At 44.9% G+C, this 16,067-nt stretch overlaps 1 protein-coding gene across 1 annotated transcript in view; it reads left to right on the forward strand.

Annotated features, from left to right (window-relative positions):
* The first annotated feature begins 3,600 nt into the window (after nucleotides 1-3,600).
* The window catches only part of LOC124622223 (leucine-rich repeat-containing protein 38-like), a 47,932-nt gene continuing 35,465 nt past the window's right edge, over nucleotides 3,601-16,067 (forward strand). Inside the window, exon 1 of the mRNA XM_047147875.1 lies at nucleotides 3,601-3,654. Coding sequence (XP_047003831.1) covers nucleotides 3,616-3,654 — 39 coding nt within the window. The 5' untranslated portion in view covers nucleotides 3,601-3,615. The remainder of the gene's footprint in view (nucleotides 3,655-16,067) is intronic.

The following is a 16,067-nucleotide window of genomic DNA, read 5'->3' on the forward strand; positions in this document are numbered from 1 at the left end:
GTGAATGTTATAAGACCATTAATTTTCACATTATTTATAAATGACCTAGCAGATAATGTCGGAAGCTCCGCGAAGCCTTTCGCGGATACTGCTGTTCTGTATAGAGAATTCGCTTAGAAAATTGCAGCGAAATGCAGAGGATCGTCACTTGGTGCAGGATGCGGAAAATGACCCTCACCGTACACAAATGTAAAGTATTACTGACAAATAGAAAGTAAGCCCCTTTATCGTATGACTACATAACTGCAAAAGCATCTACTTCCATAAAATTGTGATTATGGCTACGGAGCGATTTGAAGTGGAACCATCTTACAAAATTAACTGCGAGTAAAGAAGATGCCAGACTGAGACTCACTGGAAGAATCCTCAGGAAATGCATTCCATCAACGAAGGAGGTAGCTTACAAAGCACTCGTTCGGCGGACATTTGGAAAATGCTTGTCGGCATGGAAACCGTACCAGATACGACTGGTAGAGGACACAGAGAAGGTCGAAAGAAGAGCAGCACTTTTTGTCACAGGTTCATCTGGTAAGCGCGAAGGCGACACGGAGATGCTCAGCCAACTTCAGTCGCAGTCGCTGTACGAGAGGCACTCCACATCACGTTACAGTCTACTGGTAACGTTCAGATAGTGTACATTCTTAGAAGGGTCAACCACCATACTGATTTCTCCTACGTATTCTTGAGAGAAGACCATGAAGATAAAATTAGAGAGTTTCGGGCTCACACGAAGGCTTATCAGCAAACGTTCTTCTTGCGAACCGTATGCGACTGGAACAGAGAAAGGGGACTGTGACACCGGTACACGAAGTACACTCCGCCACACACCGTAAGGTGTGTTGGGGATATATATATATATATAGGAGACGAGATACTGGCAGAAGTAAAGCTGTGGGTACCGGGCGTGAGTCGTGCTTCGGTAGCTCAGATGGTAGAGCACTTGCCCGCGAAAGGCAAAGGTCCCGAGTTCGAGTCTCGGTCGGGCACACAGTTTTAATCTGCCAGGAAGTTTCATATATATATATATATATATATATATATATAATCAAAAGTATCCAGAAACCCACAAAGACGTATACGTTTTTCATATTAGGTGTATTGTGCTGCCATCTACTGCCAGGTACTCCATTACTCCATATCAGCGACCTCAGTAGTCATTAAACATCATAAGAGAGCTGAATGGGGCGCTCCGCGGAACACGCGGAATTCGAGCGTGATCAGGTGATTAGCTGTCACTTGTGTCATACATCTGTACGCGAGATTTCCACAATCCTAAACATCCCTAGCTCCACTGTTTCCGATGTGATAGTGAAGTGGAAACGTGAAGGGACACGTAGAGCACAAAAGCGTACAGGCCGACCTCGTCTGTTGACTGACAGAGACTGCCGACAGTTGAAGAGGGTCGTAATGTGTAATAGGCAGACATCTATCCAGACCATCACACAGGAATTCCAAACTGCGTCACGATCCACTGCAAGTACTATGACAGTTAGGCGGTAGATGAGAAAACTTGGATTTCATGGTCGAGCGGCTGCTCTAAGCCACACATCACGCCGGTAAATGCCAAACGACGCCTCGCTTGGTGCAAGGAGCGGAAACACTGAACGATTGAACAGTGTAAAAACGTTATGTGGAGTGACTAATCAAGGCACACAATGTGGCGATCCGATGGCAGGGTGTGGGTATGCCAGCTGGAGTGGCCGAGCGGTTCTAGGCGCTTCAATCTGGAACCGCGCGACCGCAATCCTGCCTCGGGCATGGATGTGTGTGATGTCCTTAGGTAAGTTAGGTTTAGGTAGTTCTAAGTTCTAGGAGACTGATGACCTAACATGTTAAGTCCCATAGTGCTCTGAGCCATTTGAACCATTTGGTGTGGGCATGGCGAATGCCCGGTGAACGTCATCTGCCAGCGTGTGTAGCACCAACAGTAAAATTCGGAGGTGGTGGTGTTATGGTGTAGTCGTGTGTTTCACGGGGAGGGCTTACACCCCTTGTTGTTTTGTGTGGCACTACCACAGCACAGGTTTACATTGATGTTTTAGGCACCTTCTTGCTTCCCACTGTTGAAGAGCAATTCGGGGATGGTGATTGCATCTTTCAACATGATCTAGCACCTATTCAAAATGCACGGTCTGTTTCGGAGTGGTTACACGACAGTAATATTGATGATGTCGTGTGACGAGAGCCTCCCGTCGGGTAGACCGTTCGCCTGGTGAAAGTCTTTCGATTTGACGCCACTTCGGCGACTTGCGCGTCGATGGGGATGAAATGATGATGATTAGGACAACACAACACCCAGTCCCTGAGCGGAGAAAATCTCCGACCCAGCCGGGAATCGAACCCGGGGCCTTTGGATTGACATTTCGTCGCGCTGACCACTCAGCTACCGGGGGCGGCCTGTTACACGACAGTAACATCCCTGTAATGGACTGGCCTGCAAGAGTCCTGACCTGAATGTTATAAAACACCTTTGGGATGTTTTACAGCGCCGACTTTGTGCCAGGCTTCACTGACCGACATCGATACCTCTCCTCAGTGCAGCACTCCGTGAAGAAAGGGCTGCTATTCCACAAGAAACCTTCCAGCAGGTGATTGAAAGCAAGCCTGTGACTGTGGAAGCTGCGATCAAGGCTAAAGGTGGGCCAACACCTTATTGAATTCCAGCATCACCGTTCGAGGGCGCCACGAACTTGTAAGTCATTTTCAGCCAGGTGTCCGAATACTTTTGATCACATAGTGTGTAGATGTAAATGTGGATTAACAGATCGGCTGCTTCCCTATTATGGCGATAAACGATTCTACAACTAAATGAAACAAAACAGAGTTGTATCACGTTTCAAACTCTGAGACCTTATGCGGTCTCTGTACTTTTGAATATTATTGTTCCGAACACCGTTATAAACAGCAAAACCAGATCTTCAGAAGCCAGAAGTAACATCGCACTATCTCCGATACACGCTGACTGTATTTCCCTGAAATCATTCCAGGGTCTACTGAGCACGTGTTAGAGGTTACTTCTAAGAGAAAACTACCTCTAATCTGCAATTGCACGGCACCCCCACGGACTCAGGTCCACAGATGTTTGTACATTTCCAGTACAAATCGTCAAATCATTTCGTTACCCAAAATTTTTCTGAAACGTCGATACAAATACTGGAATCTCGCCACGTTTGTAAGTAGTAGTCTAGCAAGTTACTTTTTGAAAAGAAATTTCTTTCAGCAACGAACTTCTTTCCAAGTTGCCGTGGTAAGATTCGGTGCTAGAAAGAGCACTTAAACTGAGATACAATACGAATCGTATTTTGCGCGTTATGCATGTCTTCCTAAATACGTAAACATATCAGAAAATTAAGGCTGTCCGTGTACTATTACTTGGGGCGACTTTATAATTATTTTGCAATAATCTCAATGTACAGTATATTCCCCGTAAAATGTTTTTTCGACGGTTGAAATAGGTTTTTCCTGCTCGTTTCTTTGAAGCACCTTAGTGTTGGAGAAGCAGACATTATCAACGCTATTGCTGAGATAGCTTTCGTGTTATCTTGTTACTCGATAAGGCACCCTATAAGTGAAGAGATTTTCCGAGGCTACGTGATTAGTACGGGAACCTCTCGTATGCACATGTATTTTGGTAGCCCCTCAGCTACGGAAATGGTAAGTTCCTACAAGATTGTTTTTTACACTTATAGAGTAGCCAGTCATATGTGGACGTTATCTAACTGTCGTATGAGCTTTTATAAAACAATAAACGTGGTGCTCAATAAATTGCAACCACTGAAGAAGAAGAAGAAGAAATATCTCGACTTCTGTGCTTAGAGGCCTTCTGTCGGTCATACTTTCTCTCGATCTCTAACATTTCGACGATAGTTGAGTTCTTCAGTCTGGAACCGCGCTACTGCTACGGTCGCAGGTTCGAATCCTGCCTCGGGCATGGATGTGCGTAATGCCCTTAGGTTAATTCTAAGTCTAGGGGAATGATGACCTCAGATGTTAAGTCCCATAGTGCTTAGAGCCATTTTTGATAGTTTAGTTGAGGATTTGGTTAATTAAAGAGCAGATCAGATAGCTGACGTCAGTCGTATTCCAGGATTAACTTTAAAAGATGCCCGGTCTGCTAGCAGTCCGCTAAAGTCAGTAGTTACAGGTGTCTTCGGCAGATGAACTGAAAATGTAGTACCTGATGCTTAGCCAATGTGGAGCAACCGTTATACGTTGAAACTGCTCGACAGATCTTGACTGGGGTGTTCATATTTCTAGCTCCTTCAGCATTCTACACTTTTTTTTTGTTATTGGGTATTCCATCCATCAATTATTGTGAAACCTGAAATCCGGTATTTTCCACATCTATATCGTACTTTGCAAGCCACATAACGGTGCGAGGCGGAGGTTACTTCTGGTACCACTAACTAACACCCCTTCCTCTTATACTTGTAAATAGTGCGTGGGAAGAATAATTTCGGTAATTAGCTCTAATTTCTCGAATTTTCTCGTCCTGATCACTTCGCAAGGCGTCTGTGGGAGGAAATAATGTGTTGGCTGGCTCTGAGCACTATGGGACTCAACATCTTAGGTCATAAGTCCCCTAGAACTTAGAACGACTTAAACCTAACTAACCTAAGGACATCACACACACCCATGCCCGAGGCAGTATTCGAACCTGCGACCGTAGCAGTCCCGCGGCTCCGGACTGCAGCGCCAGAACCGCTAGACCACCGCGGCCGGCAAAATAATGTGTTACCCGATTCTTCCCGGAAAGGGTTCTCTCGAAATTTCAATAGCAAACATCTCCGTAACGCACAAATCCTGTCTTGTAATATCCGAAACTTGAGCTAATTAAATATCTCTTTAACGCTGTCTCCCTGACTAGACGATCCCGTGACCAAACGAGCCACTCTTCCTTGGGTATTCCCTCTCTCTCTTCTATCAGTCCTACCTGGCAATGGTCCCATACGGATGGAGAGTACTTAAGAATCTATGGAACAACACGCTGTAAGCCGCTTCCTTCGTGGACGATTTACATTTTCTTAAGGTCCTTCCTACGAATCTTAGTCTGGTGTTTGCTTTTTCTCTAACCGGCAATACTGGACGGTGTCAATTGCCTTCCTGAAATGAAGGAACACGGTATCAACCGGAGCGCCATTGTCTTCAGCGCTGTGGATCTCACGGAGGAAAAGAGCGAACTGCGTTTTCCAACATCTCTGTTTGCGGAATCCATGTTGATTTTTATAGAGGAGATTTTCGTTCTCCAAGAACGTCATAGATCTGGGAAAGCCGTAGAAGCAACGAAAAAAATCAAAATTTCCGAACTTTCTGCAAGTAGCTGGGTGTAGTTTCCGCATAAAGTACCGAAAGATACATATCTCTTCTCTGTGGAGACTAGCAGCTAACGGGAACAGCCTTCGGACCCGGTACTATATACAGAGGAGTGGAGCTGGTGTTCCTCACACACCTAAGCAAATACCTTCTTTCATCAAGGCCACTGGTGGTGGACGGCATCTCTATCTACCCCTGTTTCTTCCCGATGCCACGTGACCATGAGCTATTCACGCGATTCAGGCGGGAAAAAGTGACTGACTGTCGATCGCAGCACATTCTGTACGGAAAGGGAGATGTGATGGGCACTGCACCCAGCATAAATGTTTACTGTGAAGTCGTTTACCGTCTGGAAAATACAATTGCATCACATTTGTCATGTGCAGAAGCTTACGCGTTGTTATCCTGTTCTACCTCGTGCTCAATTCAAATGGCTCTGAGCACTATGGGACTTAACATATATGGTCATCAGTCCCCTAGAACTTAGAACTACTTAAACCTAACTAACCTAAGGGCATCACACAACACCCAGTCATCACGAGGCAGAGAAAATCCCTAACCCCGCCGGGAATCGAACCCGGGAACCCGGGTGAGGGAAGCGAGAACGCTACCGCACGACCACGAGCTGCGAACTCGTGCTCAATTACGACAGATTTTTGGGGCTCTGGCTTTTTGTATGTACTGCCAAAGCTATTCATAGCAGCTACCAACGAGGGACGAGACATGAGTCCATCTACATTTCTAATGACTCGTATTGAATTACACCTGCGCTAAACTGGAGGTACACGTTTGAAGTTCTTATAAGAACAATTTCATCGAACTCGCTTTGTTTCATTAGGTACACATATTGAACTTAAGCTCAGCGTCTACCTCCAGCTAGAAGTGTTCACTGCAGAAAGATTAATATCGCTGTGCACTACGACGGAAAGTCACGTAGCACCAAAGTGTCATTGCTCAACCTTTTCAAAACACACCGAGAGAAAATTTTACACCATACAGCAATAGTTCTATATTTATCTTATTTTGTGGAAATGTTCATCACACAGTAAGTATGAAATGATTCAACTTTTATTCTATTCCGAACTGATGTCAACCTCCATACGTCATTAGTTACATGTTCCATAGTTCATTTGGACGATTCTTCTTTCGAAATGTCGTGGAACGAACGAGTCAGTTTACAAGGTATGTATACATGGATAACGTTAACATTAATTAACACATTATTTTACAGTCCCACATGCAGAAAGGAATCTTTTTATAGGCTATAAATTTTTATATAGAAATTCGTTCGTAGAATAGAAGGCTTAGACCAGGAAAAAGGATTTGTGGGTTACATTTAAAACTAGTATGTATAAATTCGTTCGTAGAATAGAAGGCGTAGACCAGGAAAAAGGATTTGTAGGTTACATTTATAACTAGCTTTGCTACCTGTCAGACACTTTGTGTTCCTGGGGAAATGATAAAAAAGTTTTGTTGCTGTATATTGAACTTCTTTCTGGGCCAGTGGAGCTTTAGTAATGGTTAATAGAGGTTATTTTTTTCCTCTAGTGTTGTGCTGGGTTACTTATGACGAATTTCATTAGCGAATATATTTATTGCGACGATGTACTTAAAATATATAACTCTAGGAAGAGGTATCTGCATTAATGCCTCGGGTGAACACTACATATTGCCAGCCGGGGTTGCCGAGCGGTTCTAGGCGCTACAGTCTGGAACCGCGCCACCGCTACGGTCGTAGGTTCGAATCCTGCCTCGGGCAAGGATGTGTGTGATGTCCTTAGGTCAGTTAGGTTTAAATAGTTCTAAGTTCTAGGCACTGATGACCTCGGTAGTTAAGTCCCATAGAGCTCAGAGCTATTTGAACACTTCATATTATTCTCACTGCTCGCTTTTGTGCAATTTGTACCTTCTTTCTAAGTGGTGACTTATCCCAGAAAATTATTCAGTAATACATTATTGGGCGGAAATATGCAAAATATGCCATAACGTTAATTCGTCTGTTTCCAAGACCAGCGCCAAGTGGAGTAGCCGCGGTCTGGGACACCTTGTCACGGTTCGCGTGGCTCGCCCAGTTCGAATCCTCCCTCGGGCATGGGTGCGTGTGTTGTCCTTGGAGTAAGTTGGTTTAGGTTAGATTAAGTAGTGTGTAAGCCTAGGGACCGATGACCTCAGCAGTTTGGTTCCATAGGAGCGTACCACGGAATTCCAAGACTTCTCTTAGTTCAAATTTCACCAATAAGTACACCCAAAAACTTGGACCATTCTACTGCATTTACTGACTCCTGTTCATGGGCTACATCAATACTGTTGGTATAATTTTTTGTTGTACAGAACTGTATATAGTGCGTTTTCTTTTTCAAAATTAAGGCGGTGTTCATTTTCAGAGAACCAATTAATAATATCTTGAAAAACATCATTAACAATGTCTTCTGTGACTTTCTCTCTAGTGGGGTTTATTATAATGCTAGAATCGTTTGCAAAAGTGTCAGTTAAGTGCGAGGTGTGGCCCCCGAGACCACCAATACACTGATGTATTCGTTGTGGCGTAGAAGGAAATGGACTCAGAATGTCAGTTTGAGGAATTGTTTGTCATGTTTGATTAGAGGCTAAGGAAGTATACGTCTACCCATCGCGTCCCAGACATGTTCTGTAGGTCATAAATAAGGGAAAGTGAAAGATCCATACATTTCTTAAGGCGTACGTGGTGTGAACTGCAATGTCGGGTCTTGCATTGTCCTGCTAAAATTTGCCATTTTGTACCCTATTCACGGAGGGTGCGACAAAAGGGTCCACCTTTCTTGCTACACACTGGAGATCACTCAACCACGCTTCAGCAGTTTCTATACCAATACTGCTGTTGTTTTCAGTAGCTTCTCACTCCATGATTCCAGGAGTTGGGGAAGTACCGGTATCGAGAATCATTGTTTCAAGTGACGTCTACCGATAAGACACCACTCAATGTCACAGTTTATTCTGGCTCTACACCACCCATGTTTCTTTTGTCTATGCTATGGTCCCGATGGTAAAACACGCCTGCCAACTAGAAATCTCAAATCAGCTGCCAGTAATCTGCCACCAGTGGTGCGTGGTGACATTCCGCCTGTAACCTTCGCCCAGATTTCAGCCATTGCCATCTGTCAATTCGTCAGCGCCAGCCAAACGACCTTAAGATTTTCCTGCTGTGTTCTTTCCCATGAGTACTCTTTTGGCCACACAGTTATACACACTCCAACTGTCTGTGTGATACGTCGACCTGAAGCTCCCATGTGCCGCATAACAATAATTCGACATTTCCCGAAGTCCAAAAGATGGCAATAAGCTGCACTTGCACGTGGTCTAGAGATGCTGTATTGCGATCTCCACCTGAGAAGGTCTAATAGGTTAGACTCACCCTTTTAGCTAGAGAAAGGAAAATTTCTCAAAAACGGTAACACGAAAGTAGCGGTTTTAAGCGAAATAACGCAAAATCGGTGATTTTTACGGGATTTCGTGAAATTTGTAATTTTGTCATATAAAAGAGTTTACTAATATTCGTAACTTATAGTTACTGAGTATTAAACTGCATTTCCGCTTCTAATTTTCTTAAGGCTGAGGTTCGTGTATAATCTCAAACTGATGTTCATTTCCCGCGTAACGAACTTTGATGTGACACCGAAAATAGCATCGGAAGTAGCAAAAACAACACGGAATTTAGCAGAAAACACAGAATCTGACGAAAAACAACATCAGATTTGACAAACAACATTGAATTGGCCAAAAAGGTAACAACGAATTTGGCAAAAAATAACACCGAATCTGGCAAAAAGTAACACCGAATTTTGCCTAAAATAAAACCATTTTTTTTTCTGTTTCCACGAACACGTACCACGTACTCACCTAGATCTTCGGCTATAGGAAGGGCTTTTAATCTATACTGAAAATAGCCTCGCATAAGAATGAAAGTTTAGTTTAGGCATGGAGATACTGAATCATGAGTTTGCTGGCGTTCGGTCAAGGTGTTCCTGGAGTAACACTTCTCATTCCCGTCACTGTAACTACTTTATAATAAGGGTACATGCTATAGGACTGCTACGGCGCCGCCTATTAGAGAAACATTTAGCAGCATATTTAAGGAAACCGCGTCGTACTATACAGAAATATCGTTCTCCAGGAACTTTCTCCCTATAACTAATTAACGTTATATTTATTAACTGAAATAATCGTTGGGTCTGTAAAGGTCGGTACACAGATACTCGTCGTTTTGCTTTGGTGTCGCTGGCACACTTTTCTGTGGCTTCGATAAACCACTCTGTGCCAATGCTTGCTGGGAGAATTCCGGAATAAATGATTCGCTCCTTGTGACATAAAGCTGGTGGGACATTAACCACAACTAAAGAAAAATCTTCTCTGAGTACCACACGCAAAACGTATGAAGACAGATTGATAAATTTAGTTTGCATTAATTTATACATGGTACAGGTGGTTTAAGTCCGTGCTGTGGATTGAATTACTTGAAGAAGTGCAGCAACAAATAAATCACCGGAAAAGAAATTTCTACGAAATTGCGTTGATGAGCGTTGGGAAGCCTAATTATCTTGCCAAGTTTTCTTGAAACTGATCCGACGCCAATTTCTTTGTTGGTCTTTATCTTAAGTGATGTGTGTCACGCGCTCTATAAAAGAAAACTGATAAAAACGAATGTCGAGCAGTGATAAAACATTTTTATCTTATAAAGTCAACTGCGGTCAAAGTACAATATACGTTCCAGCAAGTACTTGCAGTGAAGTTCGAGTATTACAGAAAATAACATAAAATGAAATAAAAACCCTGTCATACGATAGTTGCACGTTTAAAATGTAACAGTCTCCAGACTATTTTTTCCGAAGGCATTGCCCATAGATTTTACGTGATTATGGTAAATAACCGACATATCAGAATTTCATGAGACTGTTCAGGTTTCTGACATTTCATGGTAGTTAATAATCTGAAGGAATCTCTGCGCGTCTGTTCTAGTGTACGACAATTGTTTTGTTTTGTTGCCTATATCTACAGCTACATCAGTATTCTGCAAGCCACCTGACGGTGTATGGCGCCCCCCCCCCCCCCCCCTTTCTTGTTCCATTCGCGAATAGCGCTTGAGGAGAATCATTGTCGGTAAACCTCAGTATTAGACCTAATTTCTCGAATATTCTCGTCGAGGTCATTTTGCGAGACGCATGTGGGGGAAAGTAATACGTTGGCCGACTCCTCCCGGGACATACTTTTCTCGGAATTTCAATAGCAGGCCTAAACCAATCCATGGCGCACATTGCCCCTCTTGTAGCGCCCACGTGTGGAGTTTGCCGAGCGCCTTGTAACGCTTTCACGCAGGTAAAGGACCCTGTGACGAAACACACTGCTCTTGGTTGGGGCTTCTCTATCTCTACTGTTAGTCCTACCTGGTGAGGGTCCCAGAGAGATGAGAAATACTCAAGGATAGGTCGGATAAGCACCTTATAAGCCACTTTCTTCGTGGATGAGTTACATTTCCTTAACATTCTTTCCATGAGTCTCACTCTAGCATATACCTTTCCTGATGTTTGTTACAGTGGTCATTCCAGTTGAGGTCGCTCCGTATGGTTACTCCTAGATATTTTACGGGAGATGCTGTCTCCAGAAATTTGAGATCAATGGTGTAATTGTACAATACTCCTTCTCTTATACATGTGCATTATATTACGTTTATCTGCGTTAAGGGACAACTGCCAGAGCTAATCAGCCCTCTTCAGGTCCTTTTGCATATCGCTACAGCCTTCTGGTGAGCTGCCTTCTCGCAGACAACCGCAAAATTTGCGAACAGCGTTATGGAGTTTCCGACACTTTCTACTAGATCATTTATATGCACAGGGTGTTTATTTCAACTCGAGACAACTAGATATCTCGAAAATGAAGCATCGTGCGGAAACGATGTTCTAGTCACACGTTAACACAAATAAAGTGGGCATCGTTTGTGCTGCAACTGGCCAACTCCCAACCACCCCTCCCGCCTGGGAGGTTCGTTTCCTATTTTCAAATCGACTCTCCCCCCCCTCCCTCCCCCCTACCCATTCTTATTGCATATTCGACAAAAATTCGTACGGTTTACTCAAACTATTGTTCTTCGTTCGTGGTAGATGGCGATGTAGTCGACAAATATCAAGTGTGCCTTTTTTTGCAATTAAGAACCGACGCCGGCCGGGGTGACCGAGCGGTCCTAGGCGCTTCAGTCCGGAACCGCGCGACCGCTACGGTCGCAGGTTCGAATCCTGCCTCGGGCACGGATGTGTGTGATGTCCTTAGGTTAGTTAGGTTTAAGTAGTTCTAAAATCTAGGGGACTGATGACCTTAGAAGTGAAGTCCCATAGTGCTCAGAGCCATTTTTTAAGAACCGTCGTATTTGATCCTACATTACATTGAGGATGTAAATGTTAGTCTTTGTAGTATGACGGTTGCTATTAATGTTGAAACGTTTCTTGAATGTTGCAAATGTGATTATATAGTACAAATTATATGGCTAGACATTTCTGGCAAATAAGCTTCTTGGATGGTAACGTAGCTTTCTGTTTCCTTCGGTGTTGATCTTGGTGCGTCTTCAAACCATTGGAATGCTTGATTTCGGTGGCCGCCCCCGAATCCTGCCACCGGGGTGACTGATTTCGGTGTTTGTTTCCAGCCAACCGCCATAACTCTCGCGCTGGTTTCTACGCGGCTGCCTGTGAGATACAAACCACAACCATTGTAATAAGGTATTAGTCGATCACTATATTATTGCGTCTGGGGCTGAGGACGCTTCGGTCAGCCAATCGCGAGCTGCTATCGTGATATCTTACGAGGACATGTGCTAAACCTCTTGATAGTTGGTGCACAAGTGTCCTGAAAGTATTCAGAGCGCAATGCGTTTTCCTTAGTCACCACCGTACTCGTTTACTGTAACGTCCCCGCATATTTCCGATGACTGCCAAGGGAGGCCAAATGTGGTAATATCGTGGTCGAGTAGAAATATGTCTATGAATTGATATTGACGGACGCAACTACCATGGATACACACCTATCGTGTAAAACACTCTCTCGCTCGCCCCATCGCTCACTCTCCACGCACGCGGAACACCCCATTGCCTCGGCACCACTCATCTCTGGAGCCTGTTCTGGCACGGGTTCACATTTACATCGTAAATGAAAAGTAGAGCCGTTTATTAATTGCAAAAAACAGATACATTTCGTATTTGTCGGTTACAGCGCCATCTACCACGAACGGAAAACAATAGTGTGAGTAAACTGTATGTATTTTTTGGCGCAGAGCCCGAACATGCAGTAAAAGTGGGGTATTATGGTGGGTACGAGGTGGCAGATTGTAGCACAAACAACGCCCACCTTACTTACATTAACTTTTCACCTAGAACATATTTTTTGTACGGTGCGTCGTTTTCCAGATGTTTGGTTGTCTCAAGTCACAACAAAACACACTATATATTTCACATTTTTATTAGTTTAATACACTTGGGCATCAAGGACTAGAACTTCAGTCGGGCTGTGTTATCTGGTTATGGCTCTAACCAGGTAGATCAGCTTCCTCAGCTGTAAGTAATTTTAAGTGTATCTTACTTCTCATACGTGAAACGGGTAATATTTTCTGCCTCTTGTACTGGATTGTTATTTAACACTGAGATACATTTTGTTACTGCGATTTCCAGGGTCCAGTCTGCGTGTCCTTTTAATTTGGTTTCTACTGCTAGATGTCGCAATCTTCAACCCGCGATGGGGTAGCGCGTGCTTGACTTCACAGTATTCAGTGTGTAGCTAGCGCTGTAACCTGCACTTCTATTTGACGACTGCCAGTATACAGTGAAGAGCCAAAGAAACGTATACCTGCCTAATACCGTGTAGGGCCCCCGCGACCACGCAGAAGTGCCGCAGCACGACGTGGCATGAACTCGACTAACGTCTGAAATACTGCTGGAGGGAACTGACACCACGAATCCTACAGGGCTGTCCATAAATCCGTAAGAGTACGAATGGGTGGAAATCTCTTCTGAACAGTACGTTGCAAGGCAGCCCAGATATGGTCAATAATGTTCAAGTTTTGGAAGTTGGGTGGCATGCGGAAGCGTTTAAACTCAGAAGAGCGTTCCTGGACTAACTTTGTAGGTACTCGGGACGTGTGTGGTGTCGCATTCTCCTGCTGGTATTGCCATGTCCGTTGGACTGCTCAATGGAGATGAATGGATGCAGGTGATTAGACAGGATGCTTACGTACATGTCATCTTTCAGAATCGTATCTAGACGTATCAGGGGTCCCATATCACTCCAACTGCACAAGCCCCACTCCATTACAGAGCCTCAAGGAGCTTGAACAGTCCCCTGCTAACATGCAGGATCCATGGATTAATAAGGTTGTCTCCATAATCGTACACATCCATCCGCTCGATACAAGTTGAAACGCGACTTGTCCGACCAGACAACATGTTTCCACGAGCTTGAACAGTCCCCTGCTAACATTCAGGGTCCATGGATTCATCAGGCTTTCTCCATAACCATACACGTCTATCCGCTCGATACAAGTTGAAACGAGACTAGTCCGACAAGGCAACATGTTTCCAGTCATCGACAGTCCAATGTCGGAGTTGATGGGCCCAGGCAAAGAATAAAGCTTTGTGTCGTGCAGTCATCAAGGGTACACGAATGAGCCTGCGGCTCCGAAAGCCCATATCGATTGTGTTTCGTTCAATGGTTCGCACGCTGACACTTGTTGGTGGCCCAGCATTGAAATCTGCGGCAATTTGCGGAAGGGTTGCACTTCTGTCACGTTCAACGATTAGATTCAGTCGTCGTTGGTCACGTTCTTGCATCATGATTTTTTTCTTGCAGGATCTTTTTCCGGCCACAGCGATGTCGGGGATTTGGTGTTTGCCGGATTCCTGATATTCACGGTACACTCGTGTAATGGTCGAACGGGAAAATCCCCACTTCATCGCTCGTGCGCCGACTATAACACCACGTTAAGCTCACTTAAATCATGATGACCAGCCACTATAGCAGCAGTAACCGATGTAACAACTGCACCAGACACTTGTTGTGTTATATAGACGTCGCCGACCGCAGCGTCGTATTTTACCATCTCCGAATTAAACTGCTTGATTGCACTTTACATTATGTACACGTTTTTTTTAGCTATGGTTGCGCGACCTATAAGGTTATTTGTACACTGTACATTGTGAACGGTAACAATTCTTTCGCATTTCCTTGGTATACTCCTAAAATTGTTGTATGTTGTATGTTAACCGGGGACCTAGAAACGACGGAGAGGCTCCGTCCCCGCCGCAGCGGCAGTCGTCGACGACTACCGCAGTCCACTTCACCCCTCAGCCGCCCCACACCGAACCCAGGGTTATTGTGCGGTTCGGCCTTCGGTGGACTATGGACCCCCCTCCCCCCCCCCCCCCCCCCCCCCAGGGAACGTCTCACAGCAGATGAGTGTAACCCCTATGTTTGCGTGGTAGAGCAATGGTGGTGTACGCGTACGTGGAGAACTTGTTTGCGCAGCAATCGCCGACATAGTGGAGCTGAGGCGGAATAAGGGGAACCAGCCCACATTCGCCGTGGCAGATGGAAAACCGTCTAAAAACCATCCACAGACTGGCCGGCTCACCGGGCCACTCGTAAAATTACTTTTACACCTGTCGATTTTGTTCCTTTAAGAAAGACGTGTTGAGTTCTCTGTGCAAGGAAGTCTTGAATCCAGTCGCTGATCTATCTATAAATCAAAAGCGCCCCAGGAAGTAATTTCCAAATTTGTGTTTGGAAACCATGAAGGAAAATATAAGTTAGTATACGGCAATATATAATATAAGATGTAAGTAAACATCGACAATTTTTTTTCTCTGATCAGTCTTCTGACTGGCTTGATGCGACCCGCCACGCGTTCCTCGCCTGTGCCAAACCTTACATCTCAAATTAGCACTTGCAACCTAGTCTTCAGTTACTTGTATAATACACTCCTGCAAATTGAAATAAGAACACCGTGAATTCATTGTCCCAGGAAGGGGAAACTTTATTGACACATTCCTGGGGTCAGATACATCACATGATCACACTGACAGAACCACAGGCACATAGACACAGGCAACAGAGCATGCACAATGTCGGCACTAGTACAGTGTATATCCACCTTTCGCAGCAATGCAGGCTGCTATTCTCCCATGGAGACGATCGTAGAGATGCTGGATGTAGTCCTGTGGAACGGCTTGCCATGCCATTTCCACCTGGCGCCTCAGTTGGACCAGCGTTCGTGCTGGACGTGCAGACCGCGTGAGACGACGCTTCATCCAGTCCCAAACATGCTCAATGGGGGACAGATCCGGAGATCTTGCTGGCCAGGGTAGTTGACTTACACCTTCTAGAGCACGTTGGGTGGCACGGAATACATGCGGACGTGCATTGTCCTGTTGGAACAGCAAGTTCCCTTGCCGGTCTAGGAATGGTAGAACGATGGGTTCGATGACGGTTTGGATGTACCGTGCACTATTCAGTGTCCCCTCGACGATCACCAATGGTGTACGGCCAGTGTAGGAGATCGCTCCCCACACCATGATGCCGGGTGTTGGCCCTGTGTGCCTCGGTCGTATGCAGTCCTGATTGTGGCGCTCACCTGCACGGCGCCAAACACGCATACGACCATCATTGGCACCAAGGCAGAAGCGACTCTCATCGCTGAAGACGACACGTCTCCATTCGTCCCTCCATTCACGCCTGTCGCGACA

This window comes from Schistocerca americana, chromosome 7 (genome assembly GCF_021461395.2).
Source record: "Schistocerca americana isolate TAMUIC-IGC-003095 chromosome 7, iqSchAmer2.1, whole genome shotgun sequence".
NCBI lineage: Eukaryota > Metazoa > Arthropoda > Insecta > Orthoptera > Acrididae > Schistocerca > Schistocerca americana.